Source organism: Ictalurus furcatus, chromosome 24 (genome assembly GCF_023375685.1).
Source record: "Ictalurus furcatus strain D&B chromosome 24, Billie_1.0, whole genome shotgun sequence".
NCBI classification, from domain to species: Eukaryota; Metazoa; Chordata; class Actinopteri; order Siluriformes; family Ictaluridae; genus Ictalurus; species Ictalurus furcatus.
Genome location: NC_071278.1, coordinates 2,620,012 through 2,646,676, shown reverse-complemented (window position 1 = coordinate 2,646,676; position 26,665 = coordinate 2,620,012). Strand labels below are relative to the sequence as shown.

The 26,665-nt window shown below is 44.0% G+C and overlaps 1 protein-coding gene across 2 annotated transcripts in view; it reads left to right on the top strand.

The window, feature by feature from the left end:
• Nucleotides 1-26,665, top strand: part of ppap2d (phosphatidic acid phosphatase type 2D) — a 36,346-nt gene that overhangs the window by 3,950 nt on the left and 5,731 nt on the right. For both annotated transcript variants that reach the window (XM_053612597.1, XM_053612598.1), the window contains exons 2-3: nt 23,887-24,044; nt 26,626-26,665. The exon at nt 26,626-26,665 is cut by the window's right edge and continues 244 nt beyond it. In XM_053612597.1, coding sequence (XP_053468572.1) covers nt 23,887-24,044; nt 26,626-26,665 — 198 coding nt within the window. The remainder of the gene's footprint in view (nt 1-23,886; nt 24,045-26,625) is intronic.

Genomic DNA, 26,665 nt, shown 5'->3' with positions numbered 1-26,665 from the left:
GGAATGCAGCGTTGTTGTTGTTGTTGTTTTTTTTTTTTTCTTTGTAGACGTAAGCTGCTATACTGAGACAAAAGACGGAGCTGTAGAGCTGGAGAAATGCCGTGTGATCTAGAGATTTGGACCAAAGAACAAAAATCTGAAAATGCATTCCGGATACGCCAGAAATTAAAAAAAAAAATGTTTTGAAATGATGTTTTTTTTTAAAATAGAATTCTCTTATAATGTATAGAAAATAAATCAAAGAAACAAACCACAAGTGTCGATTTTGCTCTGATTTGGACTCGAGAAAGGGACTAGTACGTGTTAAATTCCAGCAATAATTCAATTCGATTCCATTTTAGTTATACGGCACGTTTACCAGTGGACATTGTCACAAAGCAGCTTCACAGATATCTGGATATAGCTTCAGATTGATCCTTAATGAGCAAGCCAGAGGCGACGACGGCGAGGCAGACATCCCAAAGCCTTGAGAGGCATCAGGACCCAAAAGGAACCCATCCTTGATAGTGCTACTATGATAAGGATGTTGCAAAATGCGCAAAAAAAAAAAAAAAAAGCAAGAACTGCATGTCTGCATCACATCTGTAAGAATGCTTGAAAAATCAAAAAGTCCACTTGGACGTTATTTATTATTAACCGATTTTAAAATCGTCAGAGCGCGACGAGTAAATGCGCTGCCCCCAACTGGCATCTTGCAGTACAGCAAGGAGCGTGCAAATTGTCTTTTAATTGGCGCACACTTGCCCAAGTAACCCTGTGTCATATCTATCATAAAAAGTTACATTACCCGTCATCAACAGATGAAAAAATTAGATTGTCTGTCTAAAAGCCAAACTTGAAGTTTGTAGCTTTTGCAGCAATGTTGTATTACAACACCCCTGAATATGGCCACAGGAATTACTCCGAGGGAAATGGGGGTATGGTGCAAGAGGATGTTAAAAAATGGTGCGTTAAAACCTTGTTGTTTCTCAGTGATTGAAGTCATGAGAACTAGACGACATGTGGAATGAGGCAAATAATTTTGACTATCTGGCACTTAGCTGGTAAGTCTTTTATCTGGACAGTGTAAACAATGACAGTGGAAATATCACTGAGCCAATGGGAATATCAACATTTCCCTCACATGTTGTTAGATGACTAAAAATAGCCTTCATATGACGAACATTTGACTGTAATTACACATTACACTGAATTTCCACGGGTTCCACTGTATTGAGAAATGTCAGTTTTGTGTCACAACCTGTGACCTTCGTGAGTGCTGTGAAAAAGTTTCAACAGCTGACGTTAATACCGTAGCGCAACGTTTCCATGGAATCGGATCATGACCGAGTTGACACGTGACCCCATTTGGATGTGTAACGTTAGGTCCAGGGCTTACCTAGCGCACTTTGACCCAGCTAATCTGGATCTCCTCTAAGCCTTTGGGATTTCTCGTAGCAGGATCGGCTACCACGACGTAGAGGACGTGAATATACTAGTCAGACAACTAAAAACATTCAGCCGTGAGAATCTGTGTGACAGTCCCACGCATCCGGACCGGCATGGCCGTTCCGTAGCTCGTTACAGTTCATTTGTCTTCTCGGGCGTTTAGCGTGGGTCGTGAATGGCGTATTCATACCGTGGCATTCCGATCCTCCTTTTAATAAATCCGCAGAACTGGAGCGAGCGAGGCTCCCAATGCAGATCTGTCTCAGAAACTCCTGCTGTGTCGGTAAAAAGCGCCGCAGGCCTCCGGAGAACAACGCTGAACAACAAGGTGCATTGTATGTGAAGGCCCTTGGACATTCTGAGATCACTCACCCGCGCTGGCTCTCGTTTTCAAGCTTGGCAGAATCTGTGTGCGTGTGTGTGTGTGTGTAACTGGGAACACGGCACTTAAATTTGTTGTGGTTCGTAAGGAATCAAATGCAGGACGAGCCTGAAAGGTGATGCCCAGTTCACATCACAGATCACAGAGGTCACTGGACCAATCACTGGATACCATCTGGACCGAAATATTTGATTTCTTTATTACTTTTGGTTCATATCCAAGTCTCCTAACCTCAAAAAAAAAAAGAAAAAAACATACAAGTTGTTATTTTTTCTATGAAATGCAAGGTCTATGAAGAGGACCACCACAATGGTTTATTTTCCCATAAAGACACATCCAGTATGTTTATTTATTCGTCTTCACCCCACAGCAATTTACCAACGATGACATTTTTTTCTCACATTTATATTTGTTCTTTCTTTGTTGACGTTTATAAGTCCAATAAAAACCCCACCGGCTTCTTATTTTTGAATAAGTACAAGTACAAGGCCTGAGCTAGTACAAGAGGCAGAGGCGTATCGCTCAATACGCAGACAACACGATTGACAGCTGGGTAGAACCTCCTCCTTGTCCTGATTGGTCGCATGCATGCAGGTGGTCCACCTCGTGTGTTTTTGTCGCCCCATGTATAGCATCACGTGCCACAACGTTTCATCTGGTAACAGAGCCAATATCTTTTAATCGAAGCTGCTGGAACGTGAGCAGAAAAGTCCGACTAATTTTAGTCGCTCGGATAGTGTTCGGATTTAAAATAAATAAATAAATAAATCACTGACCGCACCTTTAAATGTTTATATGACTCTGATATTTGCATTAAGGTGGATTTAGTAGATCACTCCAGGAAGTGGACGAAAGGTCAGGAAAGTCCCGAGACATCAAAGAGGCAGGTCTAGACGATACAGACTGAGTAAGGAAGGGTGAGAAGTGAGAGAGGGAACCTGATATGGAGAATGATTAATCGTCCATCTGAGCCAGAGATCAGAAACAGGAATATTCCGGACTGAAGGAAACGTCTCGTCCGTTTCCCTTCTCGCATTCTATCCCCCTTTCTGTCGTGGAATTTTTATTCCAGACGCACATCCCAACACACGGCACGCTGGAGTTGACCTGAAGTGTTCGAGTGTTTTCAAGGTGTGTCTCTGTGCCAGAGTTTATGTTTTCATTGATGTGAGGAGCGAGACGACGAGTCGCGAGCAGGTCTGAGCGTGTCAGAGCCTGCCTACACACTCGCTCTCAACTCGACCGGTGCGATCGACACGACCTTTGGCTTTGACTCTTATGTAATTAACTTTCACTTTTTTTTTTCTCCACAGCGCTGTATGCGCTCGGGGAGCACGGTGGCTTTGTGGTTAGCACGTTCGCCTCACACCTCCAGGGTCCGCGGTTCGATTCCCGCCGGGGCCACGTGTGTGCGGAGTTTGCATGTTCTCCCCGTGTGGCAGGGGTTTCCTCCGGGTACTCCGGTTTCCTCCCCCAGTCCAAAGACATGCATGGTAGGCTGATTGGCGTGTCTAAAGTGTCTGTAGTGTATGAATGGGTGTGTGATTGTGCCCTGTCCAGGGTGTACCCCGCCTTGTGCCCCATGCTTCCTGGGATAGGCTCCAGGTTCCCCGTGACCCTGAAAAGGAGTAAGCGGTTGAAGATGGATGGATGTATGCGCTCGCTCTAATAACAATGGTGGATGCTATGCTTTCTGAGACGTTTATTCATCCATTAAGGAAGGGGTTTCCAATTTCCAGGAGTTTTCTAACACGTCTTCAGGACTGAAGAGATTACTGTACAGGTCACGGTTTCTGAGTAGCATGACGAGGTCCTAGCAGGAACGAACTTGTTTCGTGGATGTTCTGCAAATGTTAAAAGTACCTAGAAACGGATAAAAAGTATGATGTATTGTATTTAAGTAAAAAGTTCTTGTTCTTGGCTGACAGGAGTAGAACCTGATGTGGTCTTCTCTTGTTGCTCATCCACCTCAAGGTTGGATGTTTTGTTCTTTTGATGCTGAGATGCTTTTCTGTTCACCACGGTTGTAAAGACTGATTATATGAGTTACGATATCCTTCCTGCTGGCTCGGACCATTTTCCTCTGAGCCTCTCTTATCAACAAGGTGTTTCCACCCACAGATCTTATTTTTTCTCTCGCACCAATCTGTGTAAACTCTAGAGACTTGTGTGGGAAAGTCCTAGGAGATCAGCAGTTTCTGAAACACTCAAACCAGCCCTTCTGGTACCAACAACCATGATCAGACTACTTCTTCATTCTGATGTTTCACGTGAACATTACCTGAAGCTCTTGGCCTGTATCTGCATGATCGATTCTTTTTTGCGCTGCTCTGTTGCGCCACATGTTTGGCTGATTAGATAACTGCATGAACGTGCACGTGTACAGGTGTTCCTAATAAAGTGGATGGCAGAAAACAAATAATATCCATCCATTTTCTGTACCGCTTATAATACACAGGGTCACGGGGAGCTTGGTGCCTATCCCAATGGACTCGGGGAACGAGGCGGGGGACGCCCTGGACGAGGCGCCAATCCATTGCAGGACACAAACACACACAATAACACGCTACGGACAATTTGGAAACGCCAGTTAGCCTACAACACGTGTTTTCGGAGAAACCGGAGTAAACCCCAAGGCTCCGTGCTCAAAGGGAAGAGGCAGGAATCGAACCCCAAACCATGGAGGTGCGAGGCAAATGTGCTAAACACTAAGCCGCCGTCCCCCGTACAATAAACACGTTAAATAAAAATACAAAATTATGTGTTTTTTTTTTTTTTGCTTAGAAGGAATTTTTCTCTTCACAAATGGTTATCATGTCTGCTTATCGTCTCAGCCGAACAAATATTGACTCATGCCTACTTCACGGGTAATAATTTGAGGTAAAAACCCACACCTCTCTATTATAAACATGTCTGAGAGAGGCGGTACAGCGAGGCTTCGCACCGTCGCCTCCCACTCTGTCTATCCCTACGTACACAGTCTCACCTTCTTGACGTTTTATGAACGTTAGCATGTTTGCCGTACTTCCCCCTCTCCTATAATCAGTAGTCCGAAGAATCAAAAAGCAGTCGAGGTTAAACTCTTGCGATCGTGTCTTTCAAATGAGACATCAGCTCAACTGTGACAAGCTACAGAAAAAGACTGCTAGCATATCATTATCTCTGTACATGACTTCAACATTTGCTCTTACTTGCCCTTTGAATGGGTTCACAACAGTAACACACACACACACACACACACACAGTATTTTTCCCAAGGCCAGTTGTATAAAGCTGCTTGTACCTGTTTTTAGGTATAATTTAGGTGTACAAGCCTAAACACGTAATTTAAGCACCATACATGAAGTGCGCTTCTTCCCTTCATGAATATTCATGAGGGAGGATCGTGCAAAAAGTGAGAAGTCGCTGAATAAAGGGAGGGGAAATGGGAAGTGTGGTTGATTATATTATATATATATATACACCCCTCGATGTTCTGAAATTTGGGAAATTATCCTCACCCGTTGTTGTTTTTTTGCGGTTCAAAACCAGGTGTAAATCAGTTGCGTAATTATTTGAGTCGCGCATTGTTTATTGAAAATAGGTGGCGCAAAAGAGTATCAGCTTGAAATTTTTCACATAATTCCCATGTCGTTTGATGCACGTGTCGATGCGGATTCCTCTTAAAACAAAGATCCGATTTAAAAAGTCTAATTTACGTGGTAAATAGTCACGTGCTAGTTATAACATCGTCTTTTCCAGCCTCGGTACGTTGCTCGTGGACGCCTCCACGTAAAGTCTGTCTATTGTTTGTTCTGTGAGAACACGTAACGCTCATAAAAAAAGCTCACTTGAGTGCACTTTTATACTCTCAGGCTTGAGTGGCTGTTAGTTCTGCTCTGGTGTAGTAACCTTTAAACGTTCGCGCAACACGCCGGACTGACATTGCAGCACGAGTAGACGATAGCGAGTAGCATTAACAACAAGCTACCTCAACCTTCTCGAAGCAGCGATGAGCACGGCCAGTGTTATAGATTGAACCACGTGGCGTGTCTGCAAATACGGCTTTAAACTCATTTAAAAGCAGAGAAGGGGTACTTTACGCTGTTCGCGGTGTGAGCGGCCATCTTGATTTGACGTCACTGTGTAGACAGGGAAGGGACCGGTAGTTGAGAAGACTACCCCAAGTTGAAGGGGCGCTTTCGGTGGCTGTTACCGGAATTACACGCTACAGAACTTCATTCATGTAAATGAAACTTACATTTATGAAAGTCTTCTCTACCAAACTTGCATTTCCTCTTTAGTACTAACAGGTGGTTCGCGGCTCGGTGGTCGACCCTTTGCACAACTTCACAGCACGTTTAAAACTGCAGATGAACCCTGTACACTGACGTGACCGGCACGCTTCTTTTGGGATCGGATCCGGGTACTCAGATCGGATTTCCTCAAATCCGTTAATTCTATTGTAGTAAGTACTGTAGTGTGGTGTTTACATACCTGTCGGGACGATCTGCTGTAATCAGATAACAATCGGATTATTAACGTGCAGGTAAACACACTCGGTGATTAGTCCTGATCCTGAACCCGTTTCAAGCGGTGAGACAGGTCTGAACAAGGACACGACCTGAGGCTTGTGTTGAGTGTGTGTGAGAATGCGTGGAGCGATCCTGCGAGGAGGACGGGGGACACGATTTGAGGACCTGAGGGCAGAGGAAGCCGCCGTGTCTCCTCCCTACGACAAGTGAGAGGATTCCAGTCACCAGGAAAGTGCCCGAGACCTGCAATTATCTCACTCCACCTACACCTGACTAGTTCTGCAAATATGCATCTGCCCCGGTTCGTGTGTGTTTACAACGCCGACGTTCTTTAGCTCTCAGAGAACTCCGCCGTATTAAGTCGGCCTGGCTCCTGCTTCTCTTCCCGCCTTCGATCCACACGGCCCCTCTTCTTCCCGCCCCGGTTTTTATTTGTCCTTTCTCCCCCTACGCATGAAGATCCGCCTCCGTCAGAGCCCCTCAGGTGAATCCTTCTGCACACGTCGCTCAAGACTTGACCGATACATCGCTGTATTGATATCACTCAGACGATATTAAGGTTCCAGAAGATTATCGGTTTGTTCAATCAAAGATGTCCCCGTGCTTTCGGGAAACAAGCACGGTCACGAACACGACACTATTTTGAACAACTGTACGGTGCAAATCACTAACTCTACAGATTTCTAGCTACATACATATGGTTTAGAGTGCGAACAGCACGTCGAACAGGAATTTTGCATGGTAAACGTTTCCTTATAGCGAAAACAGGGATTTACGCCGGGCACACACACACCCACACACGCACTCAGACACCCATTCATGCACTGCGGAAAATCTAGAGATGTCGGTAAGCCTATAAGGCATGTCTTTGGACTGGGGGAGGAAACCGGAGTACCCTGGGGGAAATCTCCGAAGCACAGGGAGAACACGCAAGGTTGCAGGGCGGAGATGGGAATCGAACCCCCAACCCTGGCAAACGTGTTAACCACCAAGCCACCCCCCCCCTTCCATACAAGGTCTATCATGCCAATCAAATTGTGTCTTTCTGCGAAAATAGACCACGGTAATTGACAAATTATACCAGACAGACATTTTATCTCCTTAACAACATTTAAATATGCAGGTCCTACCGCACACACACATTCATCAAGTCTGGAGCTGTAAAAAATAAACCTTACTGGCAGATGTTTGTGTGCCTTAACAACTTTGGAATACAAGTCTGGACTCGACTCGAGTCACTCTGGTATGCTGGAGCTTATCCCCCGCTTCAGCTGCACCTTTTGTTTGCCTCATTATTTGACTCCTTTTCTTTCTCCCATAGCCGCACAATTCTTCCAATGTGTGAAGCTTTTCTTTCCTAACTGGAAAACCGAAAGTAAAGTACCTGGCAGAGATGCTGACCTTTTCCAGGAACTGGCGCCAGGTGTGTGAGATGAGATGATGTGTACGTGTTGATACATGATCAAAGACTCGAAGAACGCAGAATACATTCATATAAAACCCACCGGTATTGGGGTATTAGAGCTGTTTCAGGGTGTCCCCGTGTGATTCACATGAAAAGGTACAGATAAGGAGTGAGAGGCCACACCTCCCAATCTGGGACAGAGACACAGAGGCCACACCTCCTTGGACTGGGTCTGAAACACAGAGGCCACACCCACTTCACTGCGCCTCAGAGAAGGCGCCCACTTAATGCCTAGCTTACTAACTTAGCGGGAATGTTCCTAAGCACTGTCTGTCTCTTATGCGTCTCCTGCCAAACATTAAATCTCTGTGTGTGTGTGTGTGTGTGTGTGAAGCCTCAGATGATGAGAGATAGGGTTACTAGTGATGTGAAGGATGGTCTTTATCTTTGATTCTTGCCCTTATCCTCTCCCCCTCTCTCTCTTTCTGTCTCTCTGTCGTGTCTTTGTTCTTGGTGTGATTTGTCTGTCCTGAGCGGATCGGGGCAGACTAAACAGAACACCCAGTGACAAGAGATCTCCCATCACCCCCTCTCACACAGCGCTGCGAGGGGTGGCACTCAGATCCCAATCACCGCCAGCTAATATTCAATCTCTTCTAGCTTCCGGACTTTTCTACAAAGGCGCCCGTTGTCTGGTCGAAACATGCCGGGCAGACAGAGAGACGGTGACCAATAGCTGATAAATCAGGGTAACCACGGTAACACGCACACTGTAAGCAAGTGTCAGCGTACAGCGAAGTTTCCAAATCACGATCACTACCAACGTTGTAGTGGGTAGTTGGCTGTAACGAATAAACAGATAATTATAGCGTTATGGTCTCCGTGGGGCGTCGTTTTTGGAGGGGAGATCGTGGTGCTGTAAGTCCCGCCTCCTCTCTTTTATTTGATTGGCTGAGATTCAGCAGGCATTGTCTCTGACGGCGTTCAGTCATGGCATACCACATTAAGTCTCTAATCTGGCAACACGGTGCAATAAGCACGACACGTTTATTCATTGTCCCAAGTTCCATAAATTAGCTACATCTGATTTCACGAGCTTGTTAATTATAATTGTTAGAACGGTTAAACTTCCAGCCCCTTAACCCAGTGATTACGGCTTTGTACTTTGTGGCTTTACGTTCAGTATGATACGATAGAGTATATAACTTGAAATACAAACCTGGCCTACTCGTACTTCTAAAGTAGACCCTCTGAATGTTCGTAGTATGAACTACTCTAACTAAAAGGCTGAGTAACATGTCGGAATCTCCATTCTTTACATAATAACAGTTCTTCTGTATATATCAATCAGCAGCATGAGCGGTGCACCACCACGCCTGCGAAACCAAGAACACGAATACGGAAAAGCAAACGTGACAGCTACGAGACAAGCAGTTCACTAAACGTACTAAACTAAACGCAGAGGCACACGGAAACCTCAAAACGACAGCAGATCCGGGCCGAGACGCGTGGCGTTATCCATGCACCTGCAATGAATTCATCACAGCGTTTCAGAATTTTCCACAATGATCCATGTCTGATCGATGCGATGAGCACCGAGCCACTCTCGGAAAGTCCACGTACTGTACACGAGCAAGCCATGGGTTTGTGTACTGGTAGCAATGAGACACCAAACAAGGGGGAGAGTTGTAGAAATGTTCACTTCTGCTTTGTTCAAGGCTGGTTTGTGATTGTAGCAGGATTTGAGCCTCGTGGTGCTGATAAGTCAAGAATAAAACCCTCCATGTCGTGCTGTTAAATGAAAGTAATCAGCGATGGGTTGGTGTAAATGAAGCCACCTCGAAGTGGTGTCATTGTTACCACCTCGAAGCTGATTATTTTCCTATAATAGTCCAAAAGTGTTTCATGTCACTTATACCACAGCAATTTCAATTTTTATTTATTATCACCTGGCGTGTGCGCACGTTGGCTTAGCGGTTAGCACGTTTGCCTCACACCGCCCGGGTTGGGGGTTCAATTCCCGCCATTTGATTCCCTGTGTGTGTGGAGTTTGCATGCTCTCCCCGTGCTGCAGGGGTTTCCTCCGGGTTCTCCGGTTTCCTCCCCCATGTCCAAAGACATGCATGGTAGGCTGATCGGCATGTCCGTAGTGTATGAGTGTGCCCTGTGATGTGATCGGCACCCCATCCAGGGTGTACCTGCCTTGTACCCCATGCTCCCTGGGATAGGGTTTTTTTTTATTGTCACCGGTCGCTGTACTGTGAAGTCGCCAGTAGGCGTTGATACTACTGCTGGTTGCCAGTGGGTGGCGCAACTAGCATTCCTCTTTTGATTGGCTGAGAGTTTCTGGAGGGAGAACGTTTGTGCATCATATCCTACGAGTTGAAGGAGAAGCAGCGTGTGCTCTTTGCCATTGCGGCTGCCCACTGTATCTCTGGCGAAAGCGCGAGCGTCTGGGTCCGCGAAACAATTCGGGCTCGCAGGCAGCATGGCGGATCACGGCCCGCGTGCGCTCTGCTGTCTTCAGTCCCGTTGGTAGTCGCTGCACCGAGCGAATCGCTCCAAATTTGCCCAAAGTCGAACTTTTCTCAACTTCACTTCAGTCGCCGGACACGCCCACAGCGTTGGAAGTCGCCAGCTCTCGTTCACAATGAAAGCGACATGTTTGTAATCTGTTCGTTGTTAGGGTTAGATTACGTGGAGCGTCTGCCCTGTGTAAGCTGTTACTATAGCAACGATAACGTTCAGATTTAGGACGAGTCTCGATTGAGTAAAAGAGAGAAATAAAGTGATATCATCGGGAGAAAAAAATGTAACAGGTACTTGTTATATCGAGGAACAGTGGTGTCACACCTGACTATACAAAAAATGTCCAAAAAATGTGCATCGTGATGTGAATGTATCACACACACACACACACACACACACACACTTACTTTTGCAAAATACAGCTCTTGTTGGGCCAAGGCGCAGTAGTTGTGTGGTCTTGTATAATCACGGGTTGTGTGCGTGTGTGTGTGTGTGGGTGGGTCACTTGGTTGAGTGTTAACTGTGGTCATGTCCTGCGCCGGTTCCTGAGCTGCAGCTCTGCCTCTGTGGTACGTGTGGCTGGCTGACGTGTGTGTGGCGTGTGTGTGGAGCTCTGTGAAAGTAGAACTGGTGGTTTCTGTGGTGATGCTAGACGGAGTTTACAGCGTGAGTGTGTGTTGAAAGTTTGTTAGGACAGCGCTGATTTGTTGTTTGTTAGAGCTGTCAGAAGGCATTTCACTCTCTGAAGTGTTTCGCTAAATTTCCCTAAATGTTTTGGCTGAATTTTCTACTTTTCAATGACGAACTTTCGCGTCCTTAACGAGTCTTTGTTAATCACGTATACATCACAACACAGTGAAATTCTTTTCTTCGCATACCAGAGCATGACAGGAAGTTGGGGTCAGAGTGCAGGGTCAGACATGATACAGCGCCCCCTGGAGCAGAGAGGGTTAAACAGGGGCAGCTAGGCAGTGCTAGGGCTTGAACCCCCGACCTTCCGATCAGTAGCCCAGAGCCGTAACTGTCAAGCCACCACTGCCGTTCTTCTCACACACACACACACACACACGCACACACACACGCACACACACACACACACACACACACACACACACACACACACACACACACACACACACACTCTTATTCGTAGTACGTAGAGTCCATGGCAAGACATATGGCTGTTATGTTTTCCATTCATCCATCCGTTGGACGGATGGATGAATGGATGGATGCATGGATGAATGGATGGACGGATGGATGGATTGGATGGATGCATGAATGGATGGACGGATGGATGGATTGGATGGATGCATGAATGGATGGATGGATGGATGGATTGGATGGATGCATGAATGGATGGACGGATGGATGGATTGGATGGATGCATGAATAGATGGATGGATGGACGGATGCATGAATGGATGGACGCATGGATGAATGGATGGACGGATGGATGGATTGGATGGATGGATGCATGAATGGATGGATGGATGGATGATCCTGGTGTTATCTGATATATATTTAAATTATACAATTATTTCTTAAAACTTATATATATTTTTTTACTTATTATAGTTTTTAAAAGTGTGTGTGTGTGTGTGTGTGTGTGTGATTTGGGGCCCAGTGTACAGTGCAAGTTGTATTTCTCTCTCTGTCTCACTCTCTCTGCCTGTCTCACTCTCACTGTCTCACTCTCCTCCTCTTGTTTTGTTCTTGATTCGTGGTGACCTCATTCTGTGCTATGGTGTACTGAAGTGTGAATTAGAAACAGAACGTTCTCTTAAAGACACATGCGTCCTCCTTTCTCTCTCTCTCTCTCTCTCTCTCTCTCTCTCTCGCTTCCACACCACACACTCTTCTTCATTCTCACTCTCTTCTCTCCTCTTTTTGTCTTTCCTCAGCTCGCCTTCCTATTCTCTGTTCTTTTCCTTCGCTTCACGCCTTTCCGTTTTCTCTTCCCTCGTCTTCTCGTCTCTTCTCTTCCCTTCGTCTCTTTTTCTTCCTGTGTCGTCTTCTCTCCCGTTCTCTCCTCTTCTTCTCTTTCCTGATTTTCCGTTATCTTTTCCTCTCTTCTCTCGTTTCTCTCTTCTCCTCTCTTTTTTCTTCTTTCCCCTTCCTCGTGCTCTCTTCTGTTCTCTGTCTCTTCTCATGGGTCTCTTTCTCTGTCTTCTCTCCCCTCGTCTCCTCTCCTCTGTTTTCCGTCTGATCTGCGAGACAGAACACGGTCGGTTTAGAGGCTTGTCGTGAAGTGGGAGAGGACGGCACTCTGTGTACAAACCACTGCCATTTTTTCTCCAGTCTTTCGGGACTACACACACACACACACACACACACACACACTAATGGAACAGCCTGTTGGATGCAGCCCTGTCAATATCATCGATTCGGCCCGACTTATGAATGATGAGTTAAGAGACCCCCAGCTGTCTCTCACCGCGCTTTAGGTGCATTATCCGTGCGCTTCGGATAAACCCGGCTCGCCAGTAAGAGCCGTTAATCTTTCCGCAGTGTCTCTCTGCGACTCAGGCCTCTCCTTCCACACGCTGAACACGAGACCATGATGAATTGATGCTTGCGGTTGCTGAGAGGTTATAACCACAGCTGTCATGCAGAGTGACCATTTCTGCTTCATTTTTTATTTGATTTTTTTTGTAATTAATTTTTACAACCTTAAACTTTCACTCGGTTTAGTTAGTTTTTTTTTTGCTTTGTTTTGTTTTTTTGTTCCCCCCCCCCCCCGGACTGCTACTTTCTTTTCTTTTCTTTTCTTTCCAGTCTGAAACGAGGCCAGTTCAGCTACTCGATTACACTTTCAACGCAAGGCTATATTAATACCGTGCGTGACGCTCATTTGTAAAGGATCACTCGTTCACGTGCGGGAGTTTATCAGCTTGTCCTGACACACTGTGATGCAATCGAAAACATCTTCGGATTTGAATGACCCAGTTCTCTGTAATCTAGCACCGATCGCAGAAAATCTATTCAGTGCTCTCTTTGTGTGTGTGTGTGTGTGTGTGTGTGTGTGTTAAAGTCACATGATTCCTGCGCTTTTTACACGATCTCTATAACAACCTATTGGCTTTCAGTAACAGTACGTGCAGTGAGGATGCCAGAGTTCTCAGCCTGGCCAATGCCTGGCAGCGCTGTACTTGTGCATTTCAACTCTAATATTACACATCTGGCTCTGATATTCATCCTAAATACCTTTGAACCAACAGAATAGAAGAATGAAGGGAATAGTCTTAACAAAAAAAAATTTTAAAACCTGACATAGGCAGCAAAACCTCTTGTCACTTAACTGAGAAATGAAGGTGAGAGTCCAGTTATTATGAACAATTTACTTTTTTCTCCATCAAACGGTGGAAATAGTGGCTCAGAGGTTAAGAAGGTGGACTTGTGCTCAAAAGGACGTGAGCTCAAATCCCAGCACTGCCGAGCTTCCTCTGTCGGACTCTTGAGCAAGGCCCTTAACCCTCAGCTGTATGAATGTGCAAAAAGCCCCAAAAATCTTCATCTTGCCTCATAGTGAGTCACTACGCTATAAAGGCATGTTTATTTCCTCAAGAAACTGTGAGGCAGACTTGTGTGTTCGGTGAAGGTCAATACCATTTTCAGAATTATTTACTGCCTGAATGGCCTGCAGTAGAAGCAGCGCTGTAGTCAGGGCACTTAACCTCAAGTCCAAGTGGAGTTTCAAGTCAGCTGCTTTCAAGTTCAAGGAAACAATTATTTATTGATTTACGCATCAGACCAACATCCAAGTCGCTGTCTGAGTCTTTAAATATATAGATAGATACGCAAATACGAGTCTAGTTGCAGTTCATAGTCAAGTCAAGACAGACTAGAGAATCTGGTGTGTTTCTTGAACCGGTGAGAGGCTTGATCATGCGGCGGGTACGGCCACAGGGTCCACCCGGCTGTCCTTTTGTCATGCGTACGACGCGGCGAGCGAAACCTTCGCGCGTGGAAGCCAGCAGAACGTCGTCTCCACTTGAAGTATGCCGAGGCCATTAGCTGTGACTACGACTTGGTCTATCTGACTGTGTCGAACAGTTTACTTTAGCGCTAGCGCTAGCATACAGAAGTATGTACACAAAGACGTGCACAGAGCCAGATTGTGAAGCTCGTTGCCAGAAACGTGTTTAAAAAATGAAAAGATATTACAATGCGCTGTGAGTCATGGTATGAAAATCATGACTTGGATCTGATTTAAGTTCTGTGAGTAGTTATTCCCCTTTTTCTGTTAGAGTGCGCTCCACTCTGTCTTCTGGGAAGGTGTTCCTCTAGATTTCAGGGCGTGGCTTGTGGGGATTCGTGATCATTCAGGTACGAGGGCGTTAGTGAGGCTGATGTTGATGTAAGGAGACTCCAGTTCCAGTTCATCCCAAAGGTGTTCAGTAGGGTTGAGGTCAGGACTCTGTACAGGACACTCGAGATCTTCTATCTTCCTCCACCCTTCACACACCGTGTCTTCATGGAGCTCGCTCTGTGCACAGGAGCACTGCCATGCTGGATCATGTTTGGGCCTCTTAGTTCCAATTCTATACGTTTGTGTGCTTCCGACTCTGTGGTAACAGTTTGGAGAAGAACCTCACATGGGTGTGATGATCCGGTGTCCACATACTTTTGGTCATATCGTGTCTTATTTCAATGAACCAATATCCAGCCAGTCAAAGCATAGTCTCTGATTCCAGACTTGGATTGGCCTTGTCTTTTTCTGAGCAAACCTGAATAAAGGTTTCTGAATATCTGAATCTGAATTATTGACTCTGAAAAATCCATTTGAATTTTAAAACGTGACTCTCTCTGACTGCTGAAATACGTTTAATTCGAAACATGTTCCTCTGCCGGCCCACGAGCCACCCACTCCTCGTCCTGACCCGAATCCAACCCGGACTTTACGACACACGTAAGTCTCTAAACACTAACACACCTGTTTCCTGTTTATCTTCAGTGAACTTTGTGTATTTAAACAACTCAATCATTGCCGTTCTTGGCGACGTCTTAGCCATCTTAACAGTTAACGACTCTCAGCGTTATTTCCTGAGTGCTTTCTTGGTTGCGACCTTTCTGCTTTCTCGTGTTTATTCCTGTTTTTCCTGTATTGTCGGATCCTTGGACTTTTGCCCGCTTTCGACCGCGATCCTGTCGGAAAATGTAGGATTTTAATAAAGGTTACGCCTGCGCTTAAATCCACCTTCCTCCGAATTCGTGACAAACGTTATGTAATTTCATTATTAAGAATGCAAACTTTCCGGGGAAAAAAAAAAAAAAAACATTACTTGAAAATTCAGAAATCCGCTCTGCATTTCATTTGTGTTTCAAGTGTAAAATGTTTGTTTATTTATGAATTTATTCTTATTCATCTTAAAATCTTTTATTATTATTATTATTTTTTTATTTTTTGCGTAGATCATCTTAATACCATCCTCGTTTAGGTGACATAGCCTGTTTGAAATTGGATCTCAGAACAACAGAGAAGCAATGATTTCCTAGCACACTTATAAGGCACAACACGTGTGGCCACGCCCCCTACAACAGTTTCAAAACAATCTTTTTTTTTTTTTTGTAATTAAAATGAGGCGTATCTAATACTGCGAATTTGTACCTTAACAACAATGAGTGAATCAATCATCATTACTAAAGACGTCCTCTGGCGACGTTAATTAACAGAGATGTGTCAGGAAAGCTTATCCTGACTGTTAAAGCCCAACCCAGTGAAGTGTACTTACAGCACAGACCTGACAGTTTTGCATCTAATATTCGTCATTCGACTTGAATTATCTCAGAAAGATGTATTTAAGGATGCAGCTGAACTCTGCAGGATTGTCGAGCGGTGTACCTCAGGGCTGTGTTTTGGGGCCCATGTTGTTTTGTTTCTCTCAGTAGGCGGCTTGCGTTCCCTGTGTTCTGACATTGACCTGACTGACACTCTGTTTCTCTAACAGCTGGGTCTGACATGTGGACTAATAGCCTCTCTCTCTCTCTCTATATATAGAGACAGAGGCTAAGTTTAGCGGAAAGTATCCTGCATGCATCAGATGACAAGAAGCGAGTGAGGTTACGTGGCATAATGTCACTCGAACAGCTCCAGTGTTAAAGTGGTTAAAGTGACGTTCACTCCAGTTTACACTACAGGTGTGCTAATAACCTGTACTGATAACCAGGTGTGAAGGTCCTTCTCACTACCGTGTGCTGGAAAACTGCCAAAAGTATCAGCGTTCATGTTTCACAGAGATTACTGCTGTTGTTTGGTGGTCATTTTCGAACACCTGGTTCAATTCGATAAACACTTCCTGACGGAAATACTGCGCTTGGATGAATGGATAAAGTGTTTAAAAGGGGCACAGGGTCTCAGTTTTAAAAGCTACAGTAGGAAAGAATACGCAGTTTTACTTTGCAGCCGGTTTAGAAGCTGTGATTGGTCGATTTTACTATACAAACAGTTACTAGTAAAAACTGCCAAAGGGACCGGGTCTGTTTTACTTCACAGTGAACTTTATTACTTTTACTCGACACATTATTTGTGCTGTTTAATTGATAAACTTTACTGTTCAGTTTTACTTTACAACAAGTTATTGCTCTGCTTTACTTTATAAACAGATACTGATTGATTTTACAGTTGTGAACAGTTATGTGTTTGTTTTAACTAGCTTACAAATACTTCGGGGTTGAGTTTCATTTTTTTAAATTTGAATTTTACTTTACACTCATTTACGTTACAGGTGTAGGTCGATTTGAATAAAAAAAGAATAGTCTGATTTGACAAACAGCTGTTGACCTACTTTACAATCCAATATTAGTCTGATTTACTTTACAAACAATTATTGGTTGGTTTTTACGTTATAAACAATTGCTGATATATTTTGCTCTACGAACAGTAATTGGTTTATTTGACTTTATAAACAAGTTCTGTTTTACTTTACAGGAATTTGTTCCCGTTACTCAATAACTCTTACTATGTTTACAGTTTAGTTTCACTTTGAAGACAGTTATTACTCTGCTTTACGTTCTTATGCACGTTATAGTTGCCGGTCGGTTTTACTTTACAAACAGCTGTTGGCCTACTTTACAACCTGATATTTGTTTGATTTACTTTACAAACAGTTCACATTCTGCTTTACAAACAGCTGTTGGCCTACTTTACAACCTGATATTGGTTTGATTTACTTTCCAAACAGTTAGCGGTTTACTTTACGACTAGCTTGCAAAATGTTACCGCCCCCTTACGATAAAGTTAGGTATTTCCCTTCATAAACGTCCACAGGTTTATTTCACTTTACAACTTTACAAAGTTTTACAACGGCTTCATAGAGTGAAAACCAACTGGCCGTTTTGTAAATTCGCTGTAAAAATGAACTTTGCAAACTTTCTGATTGTTTTTGCTTTACAAACAGCTGCTAGTCTGTTTGACTCCACAGTTATTGGTGCACTTTATAAACTTTACGGTGTTCACGTTCACTTTACAAACAATTGTCATTGGTCTACTTCACGAGTAGCCGATGATCTGCGAGTAACTGATTCTCCTCCCGCTGTACATAGTTTACAGAGAAATGGCCGACAGCCTGAAATCGTATCGGTTGGTTATATAACTTAATTTATTCCTGTGCATTCGTTAAATAACGTAATTAGGCGGCTCTCTTGACCCAGGGCAGTCGTTTTTCCTCAGCAGGCTCAGTGTCTTCCATTTTAATGAACTACAGAACCGTAGCAGGTAGTGCAGAGACGTTATCGGATAGTCTATCAGAGCCCCTCCGACACACACACACACACACACACACACACACACACACACACACACACACAGAGCTTAACGAGGTCAGGAGAGAAGTGCTCTGTGGAACATGTGGTGTTCCTGGCAGTGGTACTGAGTGAGGGATCTGACTCAAAGCAGACATGTTTGTCACTTCTCTTTCTCTTTCCTTCTTTCTTTCTTTCTTTCTCTCCATCTCTGCTTTTCTTTGCGTCTTTCTCTTTTTATTGACGTATATAATATCCATTCCTAAAATATGTTTCTGTTTGTTTGGGGTTTTTTTTTTATGGTGGAATGCGGCTCATTATTCCGAGTACCGATTATACTCTGTTATAAAACTTTATTTCTCCCTTAATGTTTTAAAAAATAAATAAATACTTCCTTTGTTATTAAAACACATCGAACGGACGAGTCGGACTTTCTCTCGGAGACTTTCAGTAACTTTATTCTTGACAGGATACTCACGGTAGAGGAGTAACAGTGGAATGAAATAATATTCATATTTGTATAATAGCGCGGGCGGGGCCTGGGTCTTCGGCTCCGGTTGGATGTTGTGCGTCTATCCTTGATGTATTCGTGTATGACTATGGCTTAGTGGATATAAATAACGTTTGGCTCGCACCTACAGGGGCGGGGGTTTGATTCCCGGCTCCGCCCTGTGTATGTTCTCTCTGTGCTTCGGGGGGTTTCCTCCGGGTACTCCGGTTTCCTCCTCCAGTCCAAAGACATGTGTTGTAGGCTGATTGGCGTGTCCAATTCGGAGGTTACGCTTTGTAGTTTCTTGGTAACATGAGAAGCTTGTTTTTTTTAGCTATACGATAAACTGTAACTATAAACGGATAAAATGACGAGTATGATGACACCGTAGGGTGTGCTGTTATGTGAAAATAGTGCTGTTTGGAATGGGAACACTAACACTGCTTCGTCACACCAAACTGCTGTTGATTATTTTCTTATACCAGCATTCCACGTCAGGTTTCAGCGCTCGGAGGAGAGCTTTACCTACCACACTCTGATCAAGGCTAACAGATGTCCATGACTGGCTCATAAGGCTCAATAAGGAGAAAGTTCCTCTCTGGAGCCAGTCAGAGTCAGTATTTATTACCCTTCTGTACCTGGACACAAAGGGACAGTGGGATGAAATATTCAATTCAATTCAATTCAATTCAGTTTTATTTGTGTAGCGTTTTTAACAACGAATGTCGTCTCAAAGCAGCTTTACAGAAATATATAAACACAGGATAGAGATTTTAAGCGTGTGAATTTATCCCTATTGAGCGAGCCGGTGGAGAAAGTGGTGAGGAAAAACTCCCTGAGATGATACGAGGAAGAAACCTTGAGAGGAACCGGACTCAGAAGGGAACCCGTCCTCATCTGGGTCACGACGGATAGTGTGAGAGTAAAAGAAAGTTCATTATGGTTTAACATGAAGTCTTTGTTGAACTAGTCCACTAAATATGGAAACATGGACTACTGTATACTCCCGTGATTATATTATAGACTGAACCGATGAACGAGGGTGGAACCGTGAGTCATCATCAGAGACAAATTCCAAAATATTCTGAAATCAAACCTTTTTGTGTTTTTTATGTTTTTGGTAACTGAGAGCAGACTCAACCCATTAAATGTGACTACACGAACATTTCACCGTAATATGGTTGTTGTTTTTGGAAATCAGACATGTGCTGGTTTTACTTCCGCAGTAAAGCTGCAGATAGAACCACAACATTTCTTTGCATGAGGAAGGACAGGAAGCAGATGATGAAGCTGTACATTCTCTGTCACAGGAAACTCTTCAGGAGAGAAGAATTCACGCTTCGCGATTTCTCAGTAGCGCGACGAGCTGTGTGTGTGTGTGTGTGTGTGTGTGTGTGTGTGTGTTTTCACGTCGTAAGAGAGAAAAACGAGAGGCCGGTGTGGGAACGACTGTTTACAGCTGCTGGTTATAGTGATAGATAGTTTCATGGATATGAGCTATGTAACTATAAACAGATAAAAAGTACGACTTGTTTTTTTTTTAAATAAATGAGATATTGTCATCGTCGACACGTTGCTGTGGTACGAGAGGAATAAAGCACTTCAGGACATGCTGTTACGGGAAATGAATCCGCTTCAGGCTACTGAACACGACAGTAACTTCATTACAACCACCGCGTCAGGGATTAGTTTCCTGTGACAGCGCGACACACGAGTGTTTTATTCCTTACAGAATCCACGTCCAGTCTACTCTATTGATCCAGACTGTGTGTGTGTGTGTGTGTGTGTGTTTTAAGTAAAAGTTAAATGTTGTGTTATTTATGTTGTGCACGCTTCACAGTCACGTACTCCTAGAGCTTCCCTGCCATTGTGTGTGTGTGTGTGTGTGTGTGTGTGTGGCTCAGTTCCAAAGGGTGCGGTGAGGGAATGAGGGGAGGGTTAATGATCAATCCCATGCTCTTTGTGGGTCGAGCTCTGAGGAGAGAGGGCATGGGACCGAACGAGGTCAGGAGAGAAAAAGAGGGAAAGAGTTTTCTGAGAAAGCGAGCTGGAATTCGCCGTGACACTCTCTCTCTCTCTATCTCTCTCTCGCTCTCTCTCTCTCTCTCTCTCTCTCTGTCAGAGTCTCTCCTACACACCCGACATATCTGCACATACAGTACGCACTCACGGCTTCCGCGCGTTACCTACTGTGGCGTGTGTTTGCTCAGTTCGACTCGGACCTTGAGAGCAGCCTGGCCTTCCCAGAATTCCCCGCGGTCTGCTTATCAGGGTCCGACAGGAAACGGCTCAGGTAACAGGTGCAGTCGAGTGAGCCGCTTCGTTTAATCATTAATGTTGCAGGAATGTATTTTTTTCCTTCCTGCTGCGAATTTCAGAATTTCCCCTTACAGGAAAGTCACACGTGTTTCACGTGTGAATAAGCGTGCGTTTTTTTTTTTTTATACTCTTCACACCGGGGATTTCACACGCGTGCTTTTTCCAGACATTCGTTCATTTTTTTTCTCATGCGGGATTTTTTCCCTCTAATTTTACACAATTCATTTCTCCCAAGTGGTCACGTGTAGCTTCACGTGTTTCCCCAGATGCGATCCTTACTACTCACAAAGTCACGTGTGAAAGTGTCATTTTCCCTCTAAGGGACGGTTTATTCAGAAATCTCTCGCTCACGGACTTTCAGTAAGCCCTTTTTCCCGGTCAGGGTCTCGGTGCAGCTGGAGATGATTCCGGAAGCATCGTGAGTGAGGCGGGAATACAAGCTGGAAGGACCATTCCGTCACAAACCCTAAGAGAACCCAAAGGAAACCCGCGCAGACACGGGGAGCGCATTATTTATCGGTTAACCCTAGACATTTCCACAAAGCAGCTGTGCAGAAATCCAGATGTAGATTTAGATCCCTAATGAACAAGCCCGAGCTGAAAGAACCTCCCGAGACATCATGAGGAGGAACCCGACTTCAACAGAACCGTCTTCCGCGTAACACCGAAGCGTGGGATTACACAGCTGAGCTCATAAATTCACATACGCCTTCCAGAATCTGCAACATGTTCATTAAAAAACAAATAAAATTATAAGAGCATTTATTTATTTATTTTTATTTAGTCCCGCCCTGAATAATCTATTTCACATTACAGATGTTTACATCTAGTCCACGAGACGCAATAATAACTGAATTTACACCAACGAACCGGTTCAGAAGTTTACACACGCTCCATTATCGTGACCCGGATGATTCACGACACGATGTCTTTATGTTTCGTGAGAGTTCTTCACGAGTCCCTTGTTTGTCCTGAGCGGTTAAACTGCCCACTGTTCTTCAGAAAAATCCTCCAGGTCCGGCACATTCTTTACTTTTCCGGCATCTTCTGCATATTCGAGTCCTTTCTAACAGACTATATGATGTCCAGATCCGTCTTTTCACAGCGAGGACGACCGAGGGACTCGTACACGACTATTACGAAAGGTGCACGCGCTCACCGACGCTCGAGAAGACGACACGATAGATCAAGAGCCAAGGGGAATGGGGGGTGTAAACTTTTGAACAGGATGATCGGTGTAAATCGTTATTATCGACAGTCCGTATCCCAGATCTGCTATCAGAGCCACCTTTCACCCCTAATGGTGTCTAATCCGCCTATTTTTTCACCTTTCCACCACAAAAGAGCGGGAACTTTGCTCTGAAATCATGAAGGTCTGAAATGATGTATTGGTGACAACAAGAGACTTCATTTCAAGCTTCTGATTTATTGTGAAGGTTTTTCACAGATGCTCCCTGACAGATTTAGGATACATCCATATGTCTCTTTTTATTTATTTATTTATTTATTTATTTATTTATTTGGGCGTTCTAGATTTGTATGGAGTTAATGGAAGTGCTTTTGCGTTTGCCTTTTTCTTCCAAACGTGTCTGAGAGGAAGCACATTAGCCTTCACCCTGTCTGGCTGTTATATGTCATGTGATAGGGGAGGATGAACTCTTACACATAAACTACTGAAGGCAACTTGCGATCCTTTTAAAGCGTGCTAATCGGATAGCTGAATCCATACATTTTATTATTATTATTATTATTATTATTAGGATCTATATGGTATTAAACGTTGAGCACTTAATGAAAACCGTGATATTCAGCCGTACGGTTATAACACAGTGACTTCATCAAACCGGGTTTACCCTTTCCTCTAGTTTTCTTCTTTTCTCTTCGATGAAACCTCTCATCAGGGATCGATTCTCAGTTTCAGCCTCCTGGATACTCACAATCGCTCTTTTCTTTAAGACCGTCTCCTTCCCATCCTTAATCCTTCAACACTGTCGTCCTTCTCTCTCTCTCTCTCTCTCTCTCTCTCTCTCTCTCTGTCTCTTAGTGAGTTATGTGAGGAATGTCAGGTCTCCATTTCGGCATAAACAAAGGAATCACAGATTGAAGAGCGTAAGTACAGTCCGATTGCACATAATACGGGTGATGAAACGCGTCTGTAGCAGATCTGTCAGAATGAACTTCGCCGTGAGGATATACGGAGCGTTTCCGTATAATAATAATAATAATAATAATAATAATCACACGTACAGTATATATGTGGTGTGTTCAACTTTTAGGCCCTGATTTACTAAGATCCACAAAGAAGAAAACAATATATATATATATATATATATATATATATATATATATATATATAATTTTTTTGTGCGCTAAATGATATTGCGGTCCAGTTTGGATAATAAACAGCCTCTCGAAAGAGTTATTCTGAAAATGACCCGCAGAGATAACGGTGAAGAAAGGCGGTGAGACGCTGAAAAACTGTTCAAAATAGAATACGAATGTATTTCGACATGAACACGTAAACAACTTTACTGCCGGGAAAACAAGCCGTCATTTCGAATAATATCCTGATTATATTACTAAAGCATCGTTTCTCGATGAACCCCGTCTCGCGATTAAAACCTAGCGGATAATTTTGCGCCATTTTGTGGCGAAAACCAGCTCGTGCAAATTTAATACCTGCCCTTCAGTAGTATAGATTTCCACAGTGAACACGACTTCTCTTGAAGGGACGTCCGGGCTGCAGTAAATCACGCTGCGGGTGATAAAAGCAATCTATTCACTTCGACTCCGCCCTGTGTTCTGCACTCTTTAGGCACAACTTGCATGTTCACGAAGGCAAAAGGCACGTTTTTGTACACGTGAAAGACGCAGACCTCTGAAGACCCACCTTTCTTTTTCTTTTTTTTTTTTCTTTGCAGGATTTTTCAAGTTTGCACATTTTTTTTTTTTTTGGCGCCAGCTCCACAGTCGCATAAGTGTAACATTATAGATTTATGAATATTTAAATTCATGCAAATGTTTTACGTAATTAAACTCTCTCTCTCTCTCTCTCTCTCTCGCTCTCTCTCTCCAGCCTCTATCCCTTTCTTTGCGTGTGAGCTGAAGACTGTGAAGCCGTACAAGAGGGGATTCTTCTGCGAAGACTCGAGCATCACTTACCCCCATCTGAAGACGGAGGCCATCCCGGACAGCATGCTCATCACTGGAGGAATCATCATTACGGGCCTAACAGTGAGACACGCACACACACCCACACACACCCACACACACACACACTCCGATCTGTGCTGCCAGAGATGATATCTCTTCACGGAACACCCAGAATAACAACAGCTTAACGTCCTTACCTGCTGTGTCCTGTTGTTCTTTTTGTTTGTTGTGTTCACAATAGAAATACACGCCTCTATTTATACGCAGCCAACATTCCATTTGGTGAATTATGAAAGAAATGACATGCACTCTGTATCCTTACTCATTATAAAATATTTAGCAAGGCTAGATGATCTGAAACTCGAAAACACTTCAAATCCGACTCACTGACACGGACGACGGAGGATTGCGTCTTTCTCATCGGCAAAACAACACGTGTCTGCCGCAGTGAACGCGCCATTTGTGGCGCTTCTCCATGAACGTCAGTGCGAATAGATTCGTCGATCTGTACGTGTAGTGTGATTGATACCGCGGCCTGAGACTCACTGCAGGAACGGAGAGTGTGTAAATGAATACCACCGAAAAGCAGGTATTGGATTTTGCGGAAATCCGTTTTCTGATAGTTCTGGTGTGATTCTGAAATTCCCACCGTTCGCCGGGTTTTAATGACGAGAGAGCTCGTAAAGATTACGCTTCAGTGTTTCCGAAAAAGATATTCGCTTCATCTTCACGCCTCCGATACGTACTGACGGCATTTCGATAGATAGATGTGATTTCAGAAATCAAAATTTGTACAGTTTTTATACAGGTTTGCATAGACTTACACTCATGAACTGGTGTTTTATTGGACATGCGACCCATGAACATGGGTCAAGTTTAAGATGATAGACTGCTGGGCGTCTCTTAGGGATCTGAAACTTATACATCAAGAACAAAAAGTATTACTGAATTGCTGAAGATCCAGCAGGTTTCCTCCAATATTACACCACTCCAGGAACCAGGGGCGCCAATACTAACAAGACCAAAGTACCGTGCGACTCCTGCTTCAGTGTGAGGTTGATCAATCAACATTTATTTATAAAGCACATCTAAACACAGCATAACTGGGGCAGTGGTGGCTTGGCGGTTAGATCGGGGGTTCGAGCCCCAGCACTGCCAAGCTGCCACTGTTGGGCCCTTGAGCAAGGCCCTTAACTCTCTCTGCTCCAGGGGGCGCTGTATCATAGCTGACCCTGCGCTCTGACCCCAACTTCCTGACATGCTGGTGTATGCGAAGAAAAGAATTTCACTGTGCTGTAATGTCTACGTGATCAATAAAGACTCATTATTATTATCATAAGTTGATCCAAAGTGCTGCACAATAGAAAAAGGTAAAAACAATAAAAAAAAATATAATAACATCAACATCCGGGCATTTTCATTGGCTAAAGAATAAAACTATGATTTAAGGGAAAATTTAAAAAATATCCAAAGATGAATCAGACCGCGCATGAAAAGTGAGACGATTCCAAAGTTTGACATGGACAACGAGGGACAGACAAAAGCAACTGATCTGAGAAGATCTGAGCACTCTGGATGTAGAGTAAGGGTGAAGAAGGTCACTGATGTATTTTGGTGCAAGACCAGACAATGGAACTTAACAGGAAGCCAGTGAAGCGATGCCAATAATGGGGGGAAATGTGGTCCCTCTTTCTAGACCCTGTTAAAAAAAAAAACCCGGTTGCCTCATTTATTATTATTATTCTTTTCTTTTACCAAGTCTAGCCATGACTTAATACGAGCACGGATTTTGTACCTTTGAACCATCAAGTGGACCATCTGAGCTTCCAGGACAGGACAAGAAGACACGGGGACAACCTAAAAACAAGCCTTGACCTCCATTTAACTGCAGAACATTTCTCGCCATCCAACTTTTAATGTCTTCAAGGCATTTTAGCAGAATCTCAAGCGGGCAGTTAGTGTCTGGTCTGACTGGAAGGTGAATCCGAGCGTCATCATCGGCATAGCCGTGATCAGAAATATTACATTTCTGTAAGATGTTACCAAGGGGACGCACACAACATAAAGGGAAAACATTGACGGACCTAAAATGGATCCTTGCGGGACACGAGGAGATAAGGAAGCTGTTGAAGTTGAAGGAAGTTGATGTGATTTCATCATGTTTGTGGAAACGCTGACATTGTTATTGTCCTAGTGAACTCGGAGAACGCCGTTATCTTTTCTTTTTTCTTTTTTTTTTCCCCGTTACGTTTTTTTCCCCCCCCGTTAAACACCGACGCCGGACTCTTCTCACCTGCTTTTCGTCCGTTTAAAAAAAAAATAAAAAATAATGTTAGTTTTCTAATGAAAGAAACGAACACGTCGGCACGATTATATTTCACACGTCTAATCGCACACCTTCAGATCAAAAGGTTTTTAAGATCATGAGAGACGTTTCAGTCGCGTGTCCACATACTTTTGACCGCTAGTGTGTATACAATCTAAACAAAAGTAAAGGAACATCCTGGGTTCATTTCCCTTCTGTAGGCAGACTTTTGGGACACCCTGAATATTTATGTCATCGTTTAAGCCATTTGTATACGCTAAGCACCGTGCGCTTGTCTAAAGTGTTACGCCGTGTGTGTGTGTGTGTGTGTGTGTGTGTGTGTGTGGTGTGTTTCAGATCGCTCTGGCCGAGTGTTACTGCGTGCGTTCCCGCCGCG